Genomic DNA, 22,362 nt, shown 5'->3' on the forward strand with positions numbered 1-22,362 from the left:
AAAAGATTAATTTTTGTTTCGTCAGACCAAATTACACTATCCCAAAATTCTTGATCTCTATTTAGATTGTAATGTGCCGGGTTGGAAAAACTATACGCGAGTCAAAAATATAACACTTTATTAACTTCTCGATGATACAAGAGCAGAAGCGAGGCGTAAAGACCCTTTTATGTAAGTGTCTGTGAAGATGAGTCGTGAAGGTTTCTGCTGGACTTGAGCTTGACTGCTTGACTAACTGACTGACTTACTGACTTACCCTATTTATATATATGTCAGAGAGCCCGAAGGCGAGTTGTTTCCAGAAGCCATGAGTCGAGAAATTAAACACTAGTAAAAGTCACTTAATACCACTAATTTATTACTAAGAACGAATTGTCACTAAGACTACACTAATTTATATTTTCACGAATATTTACTGGCTACCGTATATGGTGATAAATGTCTTATGCCAATGATCTCTTTCACAAAATGTAGACCGTATGTTAATCGAATCAAAGGATGAGAGACATGACAATCCGGGGCCAGACCTCTCAATCTCAACTCTCGATAATTACTACTCTCCCTTCCTCATTTTTCATTTTTGTCCCCTGGCCCCGTTTTGCCCCCCTTGCATGTTAAGAACAAGTGTGTCCCTTATTCCCGGGGTTCCTGGAAGTCATACCATAAAGAATGATAACGAATGTTTTAGGTCGACAGAATAACGAGAAAACCAGAACCCCGATCGATTACATAGGGTGCTACCAATACAAAGAGTCTGTCTGCCGGTCTTAGTTAGGGGTATTCGCTAAATTTATGGTGTCGCCGACATACAGTTAGGTGCAGAACTGAGTCAATACTTATAAAATTCGTATTAATGGTGGCATAAACAAAATATCTAACAAGTATTCAAAGGAAGGCTTTTATTTTCAAAAAGTACATTAACATTAACATTAAAACCATACAAAACATTTGCCGAAAATAAATGGGGTACATTAAATAATCTTAAATAACATTGGTTCAGTTTTGCTCCACTAATATTAACATTGAACACTTTGGTCGACATTGACACTAATATTTGGTCCAGAGACCTTTAGCTTTTTTAACAGCTAGTAGACGTCTTGGCATGCTTTTTGTTAGTGTTTCACAGAAATCAGGTGGAATTTGGTCCCATACTTCTTCTATTCTCTCCCATAAAACTTTAAGTGAAGATGGTGGCGAATCGTAGTCGTCGACCAGATGATATTTCACGTAAGCCCATAGATTCTCAATGGGATTTAGGTCGGGACTTTGTGCCGGCCACTGCAAAACCTGAAATTTTTGGGTACCCAACCATTCCTTCACAGATTTTGCGGTATGCTTGGGGTCGTTGTCTTGTTGGAAAATTACTTTGCTAGTGGGATAAGGCATATTATTAACAGTATCTATTAGGTGATCATTTAAAATGGCTTTATAGATGTGCTGGTTCATTATCCCATCTATTTTCTTCAATGGGCTAACCCCATATCCCGACATACAGCCCCAAGCTTTAATATTTCCTCCCCCATGTTTCACCGTCAGAATGAAATCTTTTAGTTTCATGGATTCTCCCTCTCGTTTCCAGCTCCAATGTCGACCATCTGTTGCATATCTGTTAACTTTAGTTTCATCAGACCAAATAACCTTCATCCAATCCTTCTCGGTCCATGCCTCATATCTTTTTACAAAATCTAGTCGTGCCCTAATATTCTTCTTAGAAAGTAGGGGTTTCTTCTTCTTCTCCACAGCAACAAGTTTGGATTGATGTAAAGCTCGTTGGACTGTCCATTTGCTCACCGATTTCCCAGTATCCCCTCGCAGCAACACGGCTGCTTTGGAGGCCGAAGAGGCTTCACCACTGCCCAAATATCTAATTACTCTTCTAGTATCTTGCACAGACATCTTTTTTGGTTGGCCACCTTTATTTATTTTTAAGGAAATTTTGCACTTATTTTTTACCCTTTGTACTGTGGATTGACTTATATTTAATTGAAATGCGATTTCCCGTGTGGATCTTCCATCAATCAGTGATTTTTCAATTAATTTTCTTTGAAACTTTGAAATTGGCTTCATTGTTTAAAGATTTTGAATTATGATGTTTATTAACGGAGGATATGCGATTAAATGGTTCGTACTCGTCTATATTAGCTGCACACTGCATTTTATGGCGAGTTTCTACTTGTTTGTCGACTAGTTTCTCGATCGTATCGTTTTTGTTCATGGCTGGAATTTGACGGTGCAAAACTGAACCAATGTTATTTAGGATTATTTGATGTACCCCATTTATTTTCGGCAAATGTTTTGTATGGTTTTAATGTTAATGTTAATGTACTTTTTGAAAATAAAAGCCTTCCTTTGAATACTTGTTAGATATTTTGTTTATGCCACCATTAATACGAATTTTATAAGTATTGACTCAGTTCTGCACCTAACTGTATATGATATCTACATGGACTTTACCAAAGTACATTAATAAGGGTAGTTTGAACCCTGAACAGTACTGAGACTTCGAGTCTCAGCTAGTTACAATTTGATGGGTTAGTTATATCAGACAAAGGAATTTGTGTTTCTACGTAAACATACATTCTAATTAAGTTCTAATATTGTCCTTAGGTTTCCATGAGAAAATAATATAAGTGACAATGTAAGAGGTCAATACATATATAATACAATAATACATATGCGTAACCTGGGGTGCTTTACAAGATGTTCTTTTGCGAATAAAAGTCTCTTACGTCGATTTTCTTTGCTTACGTACGACTTCTTTCGGGGGATTCTGCCATGATAACCATGTTTCCATAATACACGACAGATTGTTTGTTTAGACACATTTTTTCCTATTGTATTTTCGATCATTGGACGCATTTTAGGAATGCTTAACTTCGGGTTTTTCTTGATTTTGTTAACTATTACACGCTCATCTCTTTCATTTAACTTCTTTTTGGGTTTTCTTGGAAAATTATCAACCGTGCCTTCGTTTTTAAACTTGTTTATAACACATTGGATGGTAGAATGTGTTTTATTAGTTAGTTCGCCTATTTTTCTTAAACTGCAGCTAAACTAGCCTCTCAGTGCCATATTAACAATAGAGTTCTTTAAATCACAACTAAATTATTTTCGTCTCGACATGTATGAAATTGATGCAATATTAACTGAACTGATAGTGCAATATGCAAACACGACATGACTCATCTCTATAGAGTTTTATCTTTTCCTTTGAAAAGATGGTGTTAAAAAAGCACAATTCTTTATTCAAACTATAGGTTACAAATTAATACTTCAGCATGAGGAACTTCATGACTACCGCACGCGTCTTGATATCTGCTTAAATAATAAAAATGTGCTGATTAGGGTAAAATCCTAAGAAGCGTGTTATTACCACGCGCGTGTTATTGTTTTGTTTATACTAATAAATAAAATGGTCATATACAGTGGCCAGCAAAAGTATTCATACACCTGTAACGCTGTTAAACAAAATGAAATAACAATATGACTAGTACGTTGTAACATTATTTAATTAATTTTGTATTAAACGGCAACATGCAAACAACTAATCTACAGTCAGTCATAAAAGTATTCGTACACCCACTAAATTTCCCAAAAAACAAAGAAATACTAATGTAAAAAAAAAAGAAAAAGAGCTACATATGAGATACCCTAAATGTATTTATTTTCAATAATTAAAATAAAAATTAAAAAATCAATGCGACAAAAAATAAATTAAAATGTACTTTTAAGTGATCACAAAAGTATTCGTACAGCGCGTCCCATTGGTTATTTTTCGAGTTTTGGGTAATGAACTAATATTTTGTAGGTCCTCCTCCGGCTAAAATTACAGCATTTAGCCTTCTAGGCATTGAATTCACTAAATTTACAGTGACTTCGGGTGTAATTTTCTCCCATTGTTCTTGTAAAACTATTTTTAATGTTTCTTGACTTGTAATTTTTTTTCGAACATCAGGATGTCGAATTTTTCTTTCCAATTCATCCCAAAGATGTTCAATGGGGTTTAGATCAGGCGACTGAGTTGGATGATCAAGAAGTTTCGGCACATTGTAGGCTAACCACATCTTTACGTTATGAGCGGTGTGTTTTGGATCATTGTCCTGTTGTAAAATCCAATTTTGAAGTCCCAGTTTTTCCACACACAATGGTACATTATCACGCAAAATGTTCATATATTGATACTGATCCATTTTGCCTTCAATAAATGCCAAACTTCCAACCCCAGCCGCTGACATTCCTCCCCAAACCATAACGCTGCCACCGCCGTGCTTAATGGTAGAACATAGATTTTTGGCCTCCAATGGTGTGTTTTTCTGACGCCAAATTTTACCTTTCCCATCTGATCCATACAAGTTAAACTTGCTTTCGTCGGTATATAGAATCCTTTTCCAAAAACTTTCGTCCTCGTCTTTATATTTATTCGCGAATGCGAGTCGTTTCTGCCGATTAGCGTTAGAAATAAACGGTTTCTTTCTGAGCATTCTTCCGCGAAATCCTGCTGATCATAGAACCCTTCAGACATTTTCTGGATGCACATTTTTACCACTCATATTTGATAGTTCACTAGCCAAAATTGGAGCACTTGTCTTCGGGTTTTTTCTGATTTTTTGAATAAGAAAACGCTCTTCGCGTAAATTTAAAACTCTGTTTCTTCCAGATCTTAGCTTTTTATACACATTTCCCGATTCTTTGTAGTTCTTCACAATATACTGTATCGTAGATCGACTTCTATTAACGATTTTACTAATTTCGGAATAGGATTTTCTTTCTTTATGGAGTTTAATAATTAAATTTCGAATATCTTGAGAACACTCTTGTCCTTTACGCCCCATTTTTACTAAATGCTTCAAATGTGTATTCAACAATTTTGATATCGTAGAAACTACTATAAACAACAATAGGAAAAAATTGTTATCGCTAATTTTTTTGTAAAACCCGAAAAATAACCGATGGGACGCGCTGTACGAATACTTTCGTGATCACTTAAAAGTACATTTTAATTTATTTTTTGTCGCATTGATTTTTTAATTTTTATTTTAATTATTGAAAATAAATACATTTAGGGTATCTCATATGTAGCTCTTTTTCTTTTTTTTTTACATTAGTATTTCTTTGATTTTTGGGAAATTTAGTGGGTGTACGAATACTTTTATGACTGACTGTATGACCATTGACGAAACTAATACGGAAATTTTGCTTTTCTATATGGAGTGATGTGACAGTGATAATACGAAATATCAAGTTATGTCAGTTTTTGTCGATTTTGAAAAAAGTGTAAATATCTCGACATCTATGATATTTTCATTAATGCTATTTTTTCATTTTCTGTCTTCTCAAGGATGGGCCTTTCATCAGGCGAAGTATTGTCGAAGGTTTACGGGACACCCTGTATATGTTCTTTGACAGTTTTGTAAATCATAACATGCTATATGTCTTATACGTTTCTTGTTAAAAATTAGTGAAAATCGTGAAAAAAAAATCATTGAGGACGCAGATTGAATATTTTCTTTAAAAAAATTCATGTGCACGAACAAGATTGTTAGATACTGTGTATAAGATCCATTCTTTCACAATATGGACCGTGTGTTTTGGGTTATTATGATATCTCGGGGAAGTGCCTACTAATCATTAATGCTTTCTGTTGTAAAATTGGACCTAATAGAGGCATACCTTTTGACCTTTGCTGGTTAAACCACATGAATAAAGCTTCGTTAACCTTTTCATAGCCGCCAGTTTTCACTGATTTTCTTCCTGAGGACGAAGAAGCTTGATTTATACACCACTCTTCTATTTTTGTGCGATTTCTTTTCCAGTCTCCAACTGTTACCTCACCTACTCCATAATCTCGGGCAACAACTTTAAGTGTCTCTCCTGCTTCAATTCTGCTGATAGCTTTTAACTTTTTTTCAATAGGAACGACAATTCTTTTACGTTTGTTTTGCTCCATTATAATACGGCAAACGAAAATTCAAACAAAGCAGTTCGTATTCCACTTAACTATCAAAACTCCAACCAAATGTAAGTATAGTTCGTAAAAACACAATAACGCACTGCATTCGCGCACAAATTTACACTCTAAAAGAGTTCAAAAACACACAGTGGATCAAAAAAGTATTTACACACTAGCATTTTTTGAAATATGTGGAAACAGGGAACACCTATCATCATTTGTTGCATAATATAGAATACATTTAGACGACACAAATCATTATTAACCAAAACTTTTATTATAAGTTTAAACATAATTATAATAAAAAAAGAAACATCAAAATTTTAACTCAAAAAAGTATTTGCACAGTATGTTATTAAAATGGTTAAATTAAATTGAGGTGAAAATAAAAAGTTTCTAATATTTCGTATGCATCCTTTTGCATCAATAATAGCTTTTAGTCTTCTGGGCATGGAATTAATAAGAGTGTGTACGTAATCTAGTGCCATATTTGAACATTCTTCGCGTAATGCTTTTCTTAAATCTTCTTTGTTGGAAATGTGCCGTTTCCGAATTTGCACATCCAAAGTATTCCATAAATTCTCAATGGGGTTAATATCCGGTGACTGCGGTGGAGTTAAAAGTCTATGGGGAACATTGTACAATAACCACTCTTGTGTTAACTTGGCCGAATGCTTCGGATCATTGTCTTGTTGAAAATAAAAAGGATGTTCCATGTTTAATTTTACAGAACTTTCGATCAAATTATCCCGCAATATGTCGATGTAACTTCTGGCTGTCATTGTACCCTCAATAAAAGCAAGATTTCCTACCCCATTGTACGCCATACATCCCCAAACTAAGACGTTTCCTCCACCATGCTTGACCGTTGGTTTCAAATTTTTAGTTTGAAGTTCTGTATTAGGCTTTCTCCGTACAAAACGTTTACCATCAGACCCAAAAAGGCAAAATTTACTTTCATCAGAGAAAATTATGTTTTTCCACCACTTATCAATATACGCTTTAGCAAACTCCAAACGCTTTTGACGATTCTTCTCCGAAATAAATGGTTTTTTTCGTGCTGCTCTGCCGTAGATATTTGCTGAATGAAGAATATTTCTGATAGCTTGAGGATGGACAGACTTTCCGGTTGTTGATGCAACATCAAACGCCAAAGTTTGAGCACTAATAAATGGGTTTTTTTGAGCTTCATTAATAATCATTCGTTTTTCTCGTCCATTTAGTATTTGTGGTCTTCCAGAACGGGGCTTGTTTTTGACGTTTCCTGTCTGCTGATATTTTTTAATGATATAACGCACTGCTGAGAATGTCACATTAGTAATATTTGCTATTGCTCTATAGCTTTTACCGCGTTCATGTAAAACAACTATCTTAATACGTTTCGATAACTCTATTTCACCCTTTTTTCGGACTCATATTTGCATTGATGATTTTAAACTAACCAAATAGGTCTAATAATACAGTTTTGATAAGGAAATAGTTCATGCTCAAGCAGATAATAAACAAATTCCCTTTTGCAAAAACCAATTTACTACCCAGTATGAAGATGTGCAAATACTTATTTGAGGCAAAATATTCACTTTTTCCTTTATAGTGTTGTATACATTCAATTGGAACAAGAAATTTTGTTAAATCTTGCTTAATTTACTTCAGCATAATGCTAGAGAATATTAGAAATCAAGATAAGTCTTACGTGTTTTCAAATATTTCAAAAAGTGTTGGTGTGCAAATACTTTTTTGACCCACTGTAAATAAGTAAACCCCTCACACGAGCCAGGGGGATTCCTCGACAGCTCCGACGATTTTAAATGTAAGAAAGATTTTTCTTATAGGGAAAAGTTAAAAAACGCGTAGGTCTCTGCGATATCGTTTACTACTCAAGTATCGGGAATAGATTAGATCCCCATAAGTTGGAGCTACCCCCGAATGTCTATGTTTACATTAAAAGAATGAATAAACAACATTCCATTCTTTTTCCCACTAACGAACCCCCCATAATTTTTCTCACACTTACGTTAAACGAATTTATAACTAACCCTCTTTTCTTGCAGATAATATTAATTAACAGCTTTTTTTTTCTAATAATAATAAGAAATGCTCACATATATATTTTAGAAACTCGGTTAATACGGAGCATAAACCCACGCGTATCTCGGATAATCAGAGTTTTAGATTCATAGATTGACTCGGTTAATCCGGAGCTCGGATAATCGGGGTTCTACTGTATTTATAGATCGATTTATTAATATTTAAAAAAGAAAACAGTAAATTATAATTGATAATCTGCTAATATATAAAAATAAAAAGCTAATATTAATAACGTAAATAGCAATTTTACAAAGTTAGTTATCATTATATTGGGTACATAAAACTATTGTTTTAGAATGCTGTTTACATACAAATTTTTGTATGAAACACAAATTAATGGCGTTTTATTATCTGTTTTGGGACATACAGTAATGGACAAAAGTATATAGACAAATAAATTTTGGGAAAAATTCTTATTTCCAGAGATTTTTTTAAAAGATGGTTATTTATAAAGTTGCCTGGCAATGGGTGCGTGTTGAGACAGAAACCCCAATTTTCAAACATTTCAATTAAAAAAAATAAGTTTTATTTAATCAATTTTGGTTGGACAAAATTATATAGACAAATCAGAAATTTCTAAAATAAAAGGTTATCATGAATTAATATATTAACAAAATATTATTTTTTATGAAATTCTATTCTAATACTTAGTGGAGTACCCATTATTGTCAATTACTGCTTGGCATCGCCTAGGCATGGACTCTAAAAGCTTGTTGATGTAATCCAGATCGATTTTCTTCCATGTTTCTTCCAATTGATTATAGAGTTCATCTTTATTGGAGCAGTGTTTGGTTTCAACTAGTCTTTTGAGATGTTCCCACATATTTTCAATCGGATTTAAATCCGGTGACTGCGATGGCCACTGTAAAATGCGAATTTTTTCATCTAACAGGTATTGTTTTGCCAGCCTAGAAGTGTGTTTTGGGTCATTATCTTGTTGAAAGGTGGATCGTAGGGGCATATGATCTTCCATATAAGGTAACAAGACATCTCTTAGTATATCCCTATACGTAAATCTGTCCATAATTCCTTCAATACGATGTAACGAACCCATTCCAAATCCCGAGAAACATCCCCACACCATCACAGACCCACCTCCATGTTTAACGGTGGACAACATGTACTTGGGATCCATTCTTTTGCCACATGGACGTCGCACATAATTGATCCCGTCAGTTCCATGCAGATTAAATTTCGATTCATCCGAAAAACACACTCTTTTCCAATCGTTAAAGGTCCAGTGCAGATGGTTGCATGCAAATTCTAGTCGGGCCTTCCGGTTCTTCTTACTAAGTAATGGCTTTTTGATGGGACGACGTGCAAATAAATTAAGATCATCCAGCCTTCGTTTTATGGTCTTAGTTGAAACACTGGGAACGCCCTCAGCGGTAATCTCATTTTTAATTTGTCTTGGCGTTTTAAATGGATCTTTGGAAGAAATTGTCTTAATCAAGCGAAGGGTCCTAGCTTGAAGTTTTCTAGGTCGACCAGTTCGGTGAGCAACTTCCACGGAGCCTTTTTTTTAAATTGACTGATAATAGCCCAAACTGTCTTCCGCTTCAAATTTAAACTTTTTGCGATGTCTACTTGTCGTAAACCACTATTATACAGCTCTATAATTTTTGTTCTGATTTCAAAAGATACTTGAGCACCGCGGGGCATTGTAGAACTTAATTTTTTGAAAAAATGAAACAATTCTAATATTGTATATTCAACAAATAAACGATATGAACTGCCAGTCTATATACTTTTGTCCAAGCAAAAAACTATATTATTTTATTAAATGTTTATTGCTATGCAAAAAAATATAAACATTTTAAAAATATTATTCCTTGTAGCTACCCATATTTTTTACCAAAAAAGGAAGTTCAAATTCAATTATTTGGTACATTTTTATAAAGAATCTTATTTGTCTATATACTTTTGTCCATTACTGTAATTGACACCGACTTCTCTTGTCTGGTTTTTTCACTGGTTCTGTAGCGTTTTCTTCCGATTGTTTTGAAGATGATGGTTGTTGTTCTCGTTGACTAGTCTCGTATTTTCTTTGCTATTTCTTGTAAAAAAGGTGCTCATGGTAGCGTTTGTCTTTTTTTATATAGGGGGTAATAAGTTACATTCCTAAATTTTCTAAAAAATGTCTCCGTTTAGTAAGGCAATCTTTTTTCCAGTTATAGTTAGCAAACTGTGAATAATACAAAATCGTTAAATGCTGATATATCCAACATATTGCTAAATACTACTTGGGGCCATCGATTTGTCTTTCTTCTGCAAAATTGTTTCTTAACAAAGACACAGTCAAACGTATCCAAGTGCACTTGGGCTAGCAAGTAAAATTGTGATCTATTCTAAATGTCAGCCTTAATTCAGTCTTTGGTTACTCTTTGGCAGTTTTGGGTTTTGCCAGTAGGTACTTTTCAGAGATTATTGCTCCGAGGGTTTTCTAGATTGCCTCTTTTTATGAGGTCTGGTGATCGGAAAATCGTTGCCAGTAGGATCCACTTCTGGTTAATCCAAAGTATCCTATTAGTGAAAAATTACCATAGTTTGGTAATGTCGAAATAACGTTAAGTTTTGCGCTTTGAGCGATGAATGATGAGTTCGAGTTGAGACTCACTTCGCTTGATTGGTGTTGAGAGTCAAGGTGATAGACTCCTAAGTCGTGAAACGCATGATTTAGTGTATGTATCGGGTTTGCATCAGCATTGTCGCCAGTCGCTTTTATCACTGCTATCTAATGTATTCACACCTCCTTTACATTTGTTATAGTTTAATATTATAACAGGCTTTTTGTCTATGCGACTACTTACATCTAACCTATGATGGAATGTACTCAAAAGATTTACGGACTTATTTTTTTTTAGGAATGTAAGACACAAGGGTTATGCCTTTGGTGAAAGCAAAACTGAATAAATATACACATGTCCAAAATTATTGCATATGAATGTTTGGTAAAATCAAAAGACTTTCCAAGTAATATTTATTTCTAAAGTTAATCAGGACTTACTTCCGACCACATGGAAAAGATATTTCTGTACTATTTACTTTTATTACAACTAAATTTAACAAATAATAGAAAATTGATTTATAAGATTTGGAAATTAAATATTACATTCTAAGTATAACAATTAGGAACAGGGAAAAATATTGGTCCTAATAGTCTGTATTTCCTCCTCGGACATTGATGGACTCTCTAAGACGGTTTGGCACGCTACCAATTAGTTTATCTAGGTAGACCTGTGGAATTTGTTCCCATTCTTCGATTGCTGCAATTCTCAATTCTCTTAACGTTAAGGGAGGGTTATTTCTTTTCTTTATCCGTCTTTTAGGAAGTCCCAAGCATGTTCTATCACATTCATATCCGGAGATGCGGGAGGCCATCGTAATCGGGTTATTCCTTCTTCGTCACAAAAGTGTTGCACTTCCATTGTTCGATGTGGAGGTGCGTTATCATCAACGAAGACGAAATCTGCACCAACTGCCCCTCGGAATAAACGGACAATTGGGTTTAACACCTCCTGAATGTAAACTTGTCCTGTCATTGTTCTGTCTATAACAACTAATGGTGTTCGAGCACCTCTCATTATGCCAGCCCAAAACATTACACTACCCCCTTGAAATGGGACACGGGGCTGAGCTGTAGCTAATCTGGCTTGTCGTCCTGGAGCCCTCCAGACTCGGGTACGTCGAGAATCCGACACTAGGCCTGTTCGTGTTTCATCTGAAAACATGACATTTTCCCAGTTTTGATTTTGGTCCACCATTTCTCGTGCCCATTGTAACCGTGTACGTTTTTGCTGTTCTGTTAATTTTGGAACTCGCAAAGGTCTCCGGCAATGTAAATTAATAGACCTCAATCGACGTGACACAGTTTGCCTCAACACAGTAACTCCCTCAAGCCATGCAAGCTCTCTAGATAAAGCACTCGCTGTGCTTGTTGGGTTTCTTCTAGCAATTATTGACAACTGACGATCTTGTATTGCAGTGGTAAGCTTTTTCCGACCTCTTCCTGGTCGATCCTTGACATCATTGGTTTCGCGAAACTTTTTATTAATTCTTGAAACATCACTTTGATTAACGCCTACACTTTCTGCCACTTCATTTTGTGATAGACCCTGTTGTAACAAAGTTACTATTCGACATCTGTTAAAGTACGAAATGACACTTCTTGGCATTTCTATACGATATTAGCGTGGTCAGAATGGTAGAACACCTCAAGTAACACTAATCCGCAGGGCAAAAATTTATAAATTCTGATAAAATATAAATAAACATTTCTTATCTTGCTTAATTTTTTGTTAAAGTTGGTGCAAAAGATGTAAACAATACATACCTACCACATATTTAATTCCAAAAAGCCAGAAATAGTCTTTTCATCGATATGCAATAATTTTGGACATATGTATGTGTACATATTGGCCTGCCTTTCGTGGTCGTTATTTCTGGGGGTAATTCAGGTTTATTTTTACGTATAATTCCTACTAAGGTAATCTGTTTTTCTAATAATTTTTAACCAAGTTGATAAGATGTGAAAAAATTATCAACTGTGACATTATGACCTTTCAAGCCAACTATCAAATCGAGAACAACACACATACCTTGATTTCTTTCAGGAATGCTTCCAATTTCTTTACCCGTGTACGGTTGGATACTCTAAACATAACTTGTAGAATCACAAAGTACCCAAAATTTTATACTGTACTTAGCTGGTTTTGAGGGCATGTATTGTCAGAATGGACACCTTCCTCTGAATGCGACTAGCTGTTCATCCACTGTTGCATTTTCTGAAGGATTATATAATTTCGGCAATATCTCAACCCATTGATTCCACAACTCACGAATTGGATTAAATTTGTCTAACAATCGCTTTTCGCTCCGAGTTTGTCTATTGTCAAATCTTATAACTCTTGATATTTTTTTGAAAGTTTTTACTGGATTATGGGGTATAAAAATAAAAGAATCTAAGACAGAACGCTTCTGTTAAAACTCTAATTTTTTTATTACAGTCAGAAGGTAGGTATTAACGCTCAAAGGATCTGTAACGAACTAACTACGGAAGACTCACACTTTTACCACTCATCTATATTAGAAAGGTCAAACACTGCAACCATTCTCTTGATTTATTGTCCCGGTCATCTGGTCTTTACATGGGTGAAATATTAACTTCAAGTGAAAAAAAAACCCAAAAACCCATATTTTCTTCTTTATTCTGTTTTAAGAAAAGGAGTCATAAATTGAACAAACTTTGCTTTTGCAGACAATAAATTTGAGAACATAAAGACTATTGAATTTTGGACGGGAACAATTGTATTAGAAATCCAACAGTTTTCAACGACATGGTTGCTCCAAATATAGGTCTGCCTTTCTCACAGTTCCATAAACTTTCGGTACTTTCGTTATTAGAACGGTACACACCAGCTAATAAAAGCAATCTAAAAAATGCGAACATATTGATGTTGTCAACATCAGTCCGCTCTTTATCAAATATTCGTTTACCCTCAATATTGGTGTATTTCAAAATAGTATGTAACAGTGGAGGCGGGAAAAATTGTTCAAAACTTGATATTTCCTTATCTGTGATTCTTGAGCAAGAATAACGTGTCAATCCTGGCATCATGTTGATGTTCTTCCTCGAAGCTCTTCCAGACTTGTCAGTGTATGGATCCTTAGAGTATCTTATTTGACCATTTTTTGAAGTCATTGTTTGACCAAGCGCAGTTTCATTATCATTAAGACTAGAAGAATTCAGTTCTAGAATCGTTCAGCTTGTTCCATATAATCTTCACACTCGGAACAAGACTCCTCTTCCTCGTCTAACACTTCATTGTCACTCTCACTATACCTCTTGTCCAAAACAAAATAATTAGTTGAACTTTCAAGCTAATACGTAAAATGTGCTTCCAGGATGGTCGTGCATGTATGGTACAAGAACCGGTTCTAAGACACTATTAATGTACCTCTGAGCATTTAATCTATCATAAATGAAAACAAGAGGAGACCGACTACCATACTGGATGGCACCCCAAACCATGACACCTGGTGTTAAACCAGAATGACGTCTTTCCAAAAAGTCCAAATTTAATCGCTCTCCTCTGCGCCTTCTAACACGTAACCGTCCATCAGATCGCCATGAACAAAATCGGCTCTCATCACTGAACACGATTCTTCTCCACTCATCCACCCATTGCACTCCAGTCGGGCCACCCTGTGGTTTCGTGATAATGGAAGCCGACGCATAGGACGATATGAATTTAGTCCAAAATTTCGAATTCTGCGATACATCGTACTAAGGGAGACCCTTCGATTTAGGGTGGCTACCCAGTTAGCACCAAGAGACGGAATTGTTTCAAACGGGGCGCCTGTCGCTGAACGACGAAGTCGCCGGTCTTCGCGTTGGTTCGTCATTCTTGGACGGCCACTACCACGATGACGATTTACTGACCCTTCGTTAGACCAATCTCTCCAAGCTCTTAGCACTGTTGATGCGTTTCGATCTAATCTACGTGCAATTTCGCGGAAAGGTAAACCTGCCTCATGCATGCCAACAATTCTTCCCCTTTCAAATGGAGTTAACTGCCGATAAACTGCATTTTGGCGTACACGAGGCATTTTGCACTACCACACATTTAATATGGTACTTGTTTGGTCCAAATTTGACGCGTGTACGTGGATGGGTCGATTCACCCCTTTCGATACGATAACCGTGAACTACGTAAATCGTGGACTGGATTGATCGATTATGAAGGACCACCCTGAGTTCGCAGTCTCAGAGACACTGTTTTCGCGTATAAAAGAAACTAAACCTTCTTAACTTAACAAAGGTTTATTGATAACATTAACAACTATACAATATCGAGAAACGCGAGAAGAATCTAGCGCGTACGAGTCCGTGATGAAGTAGTGAGAAAAGAGAGCTTCTTCCGTTTCACACCCTCCTTAAGTACTGATACGGAGGTGTAACGCCCATAGACGTACCCCCGATAAGGCCCCATTAGCGGCTTCTAGGCTACCTTGTCGCGTCAAAGCGTAGCACTTAGAGGCATGGTCGCTGGGTTTTTATTGGAGCCCAGCCATTGTATTCGTTTGGCGGTACCTTTAATTTAGATTCGCAATGTTGGTCCGACAAAGAATAGTGCTGGAAATCCCAATCATAAAATAACTTCCCTCAGCCGAAGATGGGTGTTAAGCGCTGGGAATTCCAACAGTATTACCCAATGACTGGGGTTGTCCATGGGCGTAACATCAGTTTCTTAAACTCACTTTGAACATTTAAACTAATAAATAACATAACTATAATCCATGATATAGTAATACGTCGCAAGTCCTAACAGTACTAACAATAATACCTTTATCGCTATCCGCCTGTAAAAAAATTTGCAAAAAGAACGATCGTCACAGATGAAAAAGTAAAGAAACACTTCATATCGCATTAAAATACGAACTTGAAATTTTTATAATTTTTTTATCTTTACAAGTCTAAAATCATACCAAAATTTCAAATACATACAATGCGTTCTTCTTGGTGTTGCGGTTTTTTTGAAAGTCAGTGTATGAATCCTAAAATTTTAGGTTGTCCCACAAGCAACCCTTGCTATAACTTTCTTTGTTTTTATTCCAATCATAATTGACTAATAAATTGTTTATTCTAGACTAAACAACTCCGTTACAGAACACTGATCAACTGGTATTTCTCTAAGGAAAATAATTTATAAGAACTTTTACGGTCACCAGCCAATTACATAAATATAAAGGAACAATAATAAACAATTACTAGGTCCTTGGTATTTATGATATAATTAATTTATAACATGTGACAAACAAAATAGTATTTAGATAGTCCACGGTCAAATTTGACCCGAAGATATTTAAAGTAAAAACAATTTTTAGTTGATAAATTCGAAATACTTTTTTTGAGTCACCTAGTTGATTTTGATTGAGTTTAAAATTTTAATGAAAGTCATAAAGTATCAAATACTCATAAAGCTTATTTAAAGAGAAAAATCAATTTGTTTCCTAAAATGGGTCAAAATTGAACCGAATACCTTATAAAGGTCAAGAATACGCATGAATACTTCTACCTGTTAATTCTCACGGTCGATCCAGAACATTCTTTAAGTTGAGCGATTTATGTATTTCGGTTATCAGTTAGATTCGAAAGTGCATAACAGATGGTGAATTCAATGGATATCTAACACCCTGTATCTCAAAAACTAAGCCGTTTGAAACATATGTTTACATAAATTTTTTTCGCCTTAAAATAAGGTCTTTCATCAATAGTTAAATCCCTGGTACTAAAAGTTAACTCACCCTGTATGTACAGGGTAATTCAAATTTACTGCTCACCATTGAAACCTCGAAAACCATAAAAGATGTGAATTTAAATTGGGACAAAGTTGCACATTTTCGAGCTTTACTAAATGTCATTTTAAAATTTGTAAAATTCCAATTAGTTCCAAATATAATAAAAAAAAACGAAATTTCACAATTGGCTTTTTTGCTTGTTTTAGAATTATTTGAAGAATCTTTTTTTTTTTAAATGAATTTCGCTTCCTCGTGAGCACTTTTGCTCCTTTATAAGATGGCATCATTAGATTTTAAATACAACTTTTTGGAATTTGGGGATTTCTAGAGTTTGGGTTTTAATATTAAAATAAAACACGATGTACTTTAATGCAAGCCAGAGATGATTCATATATTCCTTATTAGAAACGTAACTCGGAAAGATCGAAAAAGTAGTAACTAACAACTCACTCTTTTTTACTATATAAAGGTTAGATTTTCCATTTCATATTCTATTTATCTAATCGTCAGTTTTTTATTGAATTTAAACATTTACGATGAAATCAAATATGGTTATTTATTCCTTTTTGATCTAGACCGACTGGATACGTAAATCTAATAGGGAGCGTCATTAACTTCATTTTTTAAAATACGGACCTAATTTTTTTATTATATTTATGAAAAGCCTTTGATTTTCTGAATTAAATGATGTGTCACACTTCTAGAAAAGATAAATGTAATAGTGCAAAATACATTTTTAATGAATAAAATAATAAAACACTACTCAGACATAAGTGTTACCATGGAAACAACAAACTAAATGCATCATATCTTACAAAATTTTGTTCTAACTGGCAAAAATGTGAATAATGCGGCTACCGTCTTTTAGGATATTCTTGGAGATATACTTTACTGGCACGCACAGAATTTCTGTGGTATATGAAATAAAATCGCAACATGTCACGATATTCTTCATTTGTGTAATCCATAATATGTTTTTTTCAAATTCAGTAAACTGTTAATAGTTTTATAACACTATTAACTAACTATTAAGTTTTGTAGGTGTTACAAAACTATTCAATAGACTTTGACAGTTCAACACTGACATCTTACGGATAGTTAGTTTGTTGTTTCCATGATAACACTTATGTTTGAGTACTGTTTCATTGTTTTATATATTAAAAATGTATTTCGCACTGTTACGTTTGTTTTTATTGCAAGTGTGACACATCATTTACTTCAGAAAATTAAAGGCTTTCCAAATTCAGTAGAAAAATTCAATTCCTTACTTAAAAAATGCATAAATGATGATTTCCAAATTCCAAAATGTTGTATGTATGACGCCATTTTATAAAGAAGTAAAATTCAGTTTAAAAAATCTCTTGTTGCCAAACAAATTTTCAGAAGAGACACACTTAAATCCCGAACTAAATTTATTACAGAATGAAAAATAACCGTAAGAATTAAGATGTAGTGTCCTGTTTAACTGCCGGGACCAGATTGCCCTTCGACCCGGGTCCCATCCCTCTCCTTGACACCCGACATCGCCCCACAACTCCCAATATAAGTGGGTCCATCTGTTTATTTTCATTTCCTTGGTGTTGCTGGAACCTTACATGTTGATAACACTATTCAAACAACTTTAAAAAAAATTTAAGTTATTAGTGAAAATTTCGTTTTTTTTTTTCAAGTATCTTCAACAGTAATCAGGATTTTCCAAGTTTTAAATTGGCATTTAACGAAGCTTGAAAATGTGTAACTTTACCCCAATTTAAGAGACCTCCTATCTTTTATCGAGATCCCAAAGGTGAGCAGCGAATTTGAATCATCCAGTACATCAACGACGCTCCAGTTTAGAAAGTCTTAATTTGAAATTAAGTCGCTGGAAATTTGTGGTGTCTTGTCAAATTTATTTGGACTTGAATCACCATTAACGGTGAGCTTTACATTATGAATAGTTTGTATCTAAAATTCTACTGTTTAATAGCTCCAAAATTATTTTATAAAAAATGGAGGAGGTTGCGTAAAAAGTAAACATTTTGGGCTGTGATAAAAGAAGACAAATAGTTATTGGATGTAAATATGGTATACAAAAATTAGACTTAATCTAAATTCGTTTTTGGCTATAATAAGCGCAAGCATTCGGTGATATTAGTGTATTAGACAGTGGAATTTATATAATCAACGATAATTATTGTTAGTATGGCACAAGGAAAATGTACAGGGCGGTCGCATATCTCTTTTCCTGCTTTAGGTAGAGGCGTAGCAAAACTGAGTACAACAATGTTTCTTACAAATAAATTTAAAGCTTAAGAGCATTTAAAAATCTAAGTATATGACTACCTCAGCTTTTATATTATTATATATTGTGATACATGATGAAGTACATACTTTGGTATATGTAGGAGTAGGTGGTAGTACCCTGTAAAAGGCTTTTTTTAGACTATAAATAGTCCTCGGGCAAATCTTTAATGAAAATGGTAGGGGTTAAGGAACCCTGACATTATTTGCTATAAGACATTGAGGAATGATGCTCAAATTTAACGCAATTAAATGTTCGTCCTGCTTTCATACCTTACATTTCGCAACTGCTTTTACAATCTATGTGAAACATTTTAAAAAATCTTCGCGTCAGTATTGAATGAACCAAAACCAAAGATAATTCAGTTCTCTTATTGTTATAATTAGCTCTAATGATAGTGATATTAAAACTTTACTCGCAAGTCTGGAATAATCAATTGTGTCTTTAGTATCTGCAAAAGAGTGAATTGAAGCAAGTAAGGAAATTCTAAAATTTGCAATAATAATCATAATTTTCCTATAATATATAGAAGGTTATCTATGACAGGCTCTTCCATAAGCAGATTTTTCTATCCGATTTTGTATTCATTTTTGTTGTGATCATGTTATTTTATAAGTTATAATGTTCGCGATGTGATCGTGTTGTATGTGTAAGTCTGCGTTGTTATTTTAAATATTTTGTTACAACTGTGTGTATTTCCTTTTAACAGAAATGCTTGTGATTGAGTTAGAAGCTTTATGTATTTTTAGATTCAATATAGTCGTATTCCAATAGAAAAAATTGTATTTTTATCTTTAGATTTAAAGAGACCCAAAATGATACATTCAGCATCAGTTTAGCTATTTTAAGGCTAAGTCGACATGGAAAATATAATTGTCGAGTAAATTTCGTCCAAGGGATAATTTATTACTTTTACGACGCAAATCACGTCTGCATCCTTTCGAGAAGTAGATTACGTAAACGAAAAATTCGTTGGGCCGCACGATACGCAACTTTGTCGCTCTTCGAAAGTCGTGTAATGACAATAATGCGGCAACACTGCTTGAAAAACACGTGAAATGCTCAGAAAAACGTAACCTCACTTTCGGTTTACGGAGTGTCGAAAATTCTGTGGTGCGTAGTGTATCACTCCAGAGACCGTCCACTCCGAAAATCTGCACCGACAAATGACACTGTGGGGGAAGTCTCACTTGACGGGTGACAGTAGCGGAAGAATAGATAGGGGTGGTTAGCCTTTAAAAAGAGAAACAACCCCTAAATATTTCTCTCTGCCCTGAACTCTCTCGAAGTGAAGTACTACAACATCACCCTTAGTATTAGTGACGCCAAGCTGTGAAAATTAGTGAAAACCTTAGCCCTGTTCAAAATAAAGTTGTTGATTTTAAAAAAGCACGTATTCAATCTACCGAATCAGTTTCTCTGTCGTGTTGAATACTGATCTCTTCTGCGTGTCCACCGGGAAACTGTAACGTAAAACGTGCCTGTTCACTCCACGTGCACGCTGCACTGTTACCAACACCTCGATCGGTAAACACACACGTTCATAACCCCCACAATTCTTTTTTAATTCGAATTCGTCGTCGTTAGAACTAAAACTTTCCATCGGTATTTTTGCTTTGAATGCTATAATAGTAAACATGTCTAACCAACCAGACTTAAAGGTTTTCGCAGTGAAGTTATTTGAAATCGATGCTGTTAAATTCGGTACATTTAAAACCAAATCGGGGCTTATGACCCCGATTTACATTGATTTACGTAGGATAGTCAGTTATCCGGATATTATGGTACGTACAACTGTTTTATAAAACCTTTATGCCCACTTGGACAAAGCCTTAACCTAGTTAATTTCGCTATTTCATCCAGAAAACCCTGGCGGACTTACTTATTACAACAATGAAAGGAATAGATGTAGATGTACTCTGTGGAGTGCCATATACTGCCTTACCGGTAGCGACAGCAATATCCATGAAGACATCTATTCCTATGGTAATGAGGAGGCGAGAAAGAAAATACCATGGGACACAAAATTTAATAGAAGGTGTGTTTAATACTGGGGATTACTGTATTGTTATTGAAGATGTTGTTACCTCTGGAAGCAGTGTGTTGGAGGTAGTTAAGGATCTCCAGGATGAAGGTAAGAATTCTATACTATTCAAAAATTTTCAAAATTCTAAATGTCAGGATACTTCAAGGAAGTTAATTATTGTCCTATTGTATTGTTTCAGGATTAAAATGTAAAGATGTCATTGTGTTTTTAAACCGAGAACAAGGAGGAGCGCATCTTTTGCAACATCAAGGAATTACAATGCATGCATTACTGACATTAAGTCAGTTAGTTGAGTATTTGTTCGAAGCCAAATGTATTGATGAAGCAATGGTTCAGACAGTGATTGGCTATATAAAAGATAATCAAGTAACCGAGACCACTATGACAAAAACACCGAATAGACTAAAAATGCCATTTTTGACAAGGGCACATTTGGCGAAAAACCCTGTTGCCTCAAAGTTATTTCAAATTATGGCTACCAAACAAACAACTCTGTGTTTAGCTGCAGATTTAACTGACTCGACAAAAATCTTAAACTTAGCTGAACAGGTGGGGCCATATATTTGTGTTTTAAAAACCCATATAGATATCATTGAAGATTTTAATGAAAATCTTCTCAAACCTTTGAAAGATATAGCTGAACGCCATAATTTTATCCTGTTTGAAGATAGGAAATTTGCTGATATTGGCAACACCGTTGCTCTACAATATAGCAAAGGCCTTTACAAGATATCTTCTTGGGCAGGATTGGTAACGGTACATTCCCTATTTGGAAGAGGTGTTCTTGATGCAATTCAAGGCATTGAAAGTACTAAAGAAATGGGTGTATTCCTTCTTGCTGAAACAAGCGCGTCAGACAACCTAATAACCGACGCATACACAAAAGCCACCCTTAAACTTGCCAGTGAATTTCCTGATCTTGTGGCAGGAATTGTGTGTCAAAATCAGTTATTTTTGGATCAGCCAGGGATGATACAATTGACTCCTGGGGTAAAAATTGGAGACAAAGGTGACACATTGGGTCAGAGATACAACTCTCCAGAATGCGTAGTGGTAGAAAAAGGGGCCGATGTTGCAGTTGTTGGACGTGGTATTACAGAGGCTAAAGATCCAGTGGTTGCGGCGAAGAATTATAGGGACTTGTTATGGCAGAGTTATATCAAAAGAATCCAAAGTTGAGGGATGATGACACCTGAAGTTCCGAAATGTCACCGATTCAAGTGATTTACAAGTAATCTTAGAACAAGTGTAAGTTGTACTCGAATTACTTGTGCTTCAAAAAGAAGCTTGGAAGATCAGGAGTTAATGAATGTATTGATTGAAATATTTGTGATAGTAAAATGCATATTCCATTTATCTGCATTTTAAATTTAAAAGATTTAAACTGTTTCGAATATTCCTATAATATAGTTTTTATAAAATAACTTGTTTGTTACGTATTATTATTCTAATGTAATTTTTATATAGTATTGATCTGTTTACATAAACATATCATTTTTATTTTAGTTAAAAACTTGTTCCTCAAAGAATCTATGCAATAAATATGAAAACCAAAAAAAACATGTCTTTCAGTTAATATTAAGGATAAATTACGTTGGCTAGCTTTAGTAGCAACTGTCTGAATTTCATTATTGACTAAGGAGTAGTATCTTCCTGATTGAATAATTCATAATTTGGCTCTAAGGTCTTTAATGT

The 22,362-nt window shown here is 34.8% G+C and overlaps 1 protein-coding gene across 1 annotated transcript; it reads left to right on the top strand.

The window, feature by feature from the left end:
• The first annotated feature begins 19,909 nt into the window (after positions 1-19,909).
• Positions 19,910-22,079, top strand: LOC136416937 (uridine 5'-monophosphate synthase-like). Its single transcript, XM_066402381.1, has 3 exons — positions 19,910-20,404; positions 20,484-20,754; positions 20,846-22,079. Exons 1-3 carry the CDS (start codon positions 20,258-20,260, stop codon positions 21,844-21,846), a joined length of 1,419 nt encoding a protein of 472 aa, XP_066258478.1. The 5' UTR covers positions 19,910-20,257; the 3' UTR covers positions 21,847-22,079.
• Positions 22,080-22,362: the final 283 nt, after the last annotated feature.

This window comes from Euwallacea similis, chromosome 25, assembly GCF_039881205.1.
Source record: "Euwallacea similis isolate ESF13 chromosome 25, ESF131.1, whole genome shotgun sequence".
Lineage (NCBI taxonomy): Eukaryota > Metazoa > Arthropoda > Insecta > Coleoptera > Curculionidae > Euwallacea > Euwallacea similis.

Excerpts from the sequence above, each read along its gene's own strand:
- LOC136416937 (XM_066402381.1), top strand. The coding sequence starts at position 20,258 with ATGTCTAACCAACCAGACTTAAAGGTTTTCGCAGTGAAGTTATTTGAA. Across the intron at positions 20,405-20,483 it reads TCAGTTATCCGGATATTATG|AAAACCCTGGCGGACTTACT; the intron begins GTACGTACAACT and ends TATTTCATCCAG. Across the intron at positions 20,755-20,845 it reads TAAGGATCTCCAGGATGAAG|GATTAAAATGTAAAGATGTC; the intron begins GTAAGAATTCTA and ends GTATTGTTTCAG.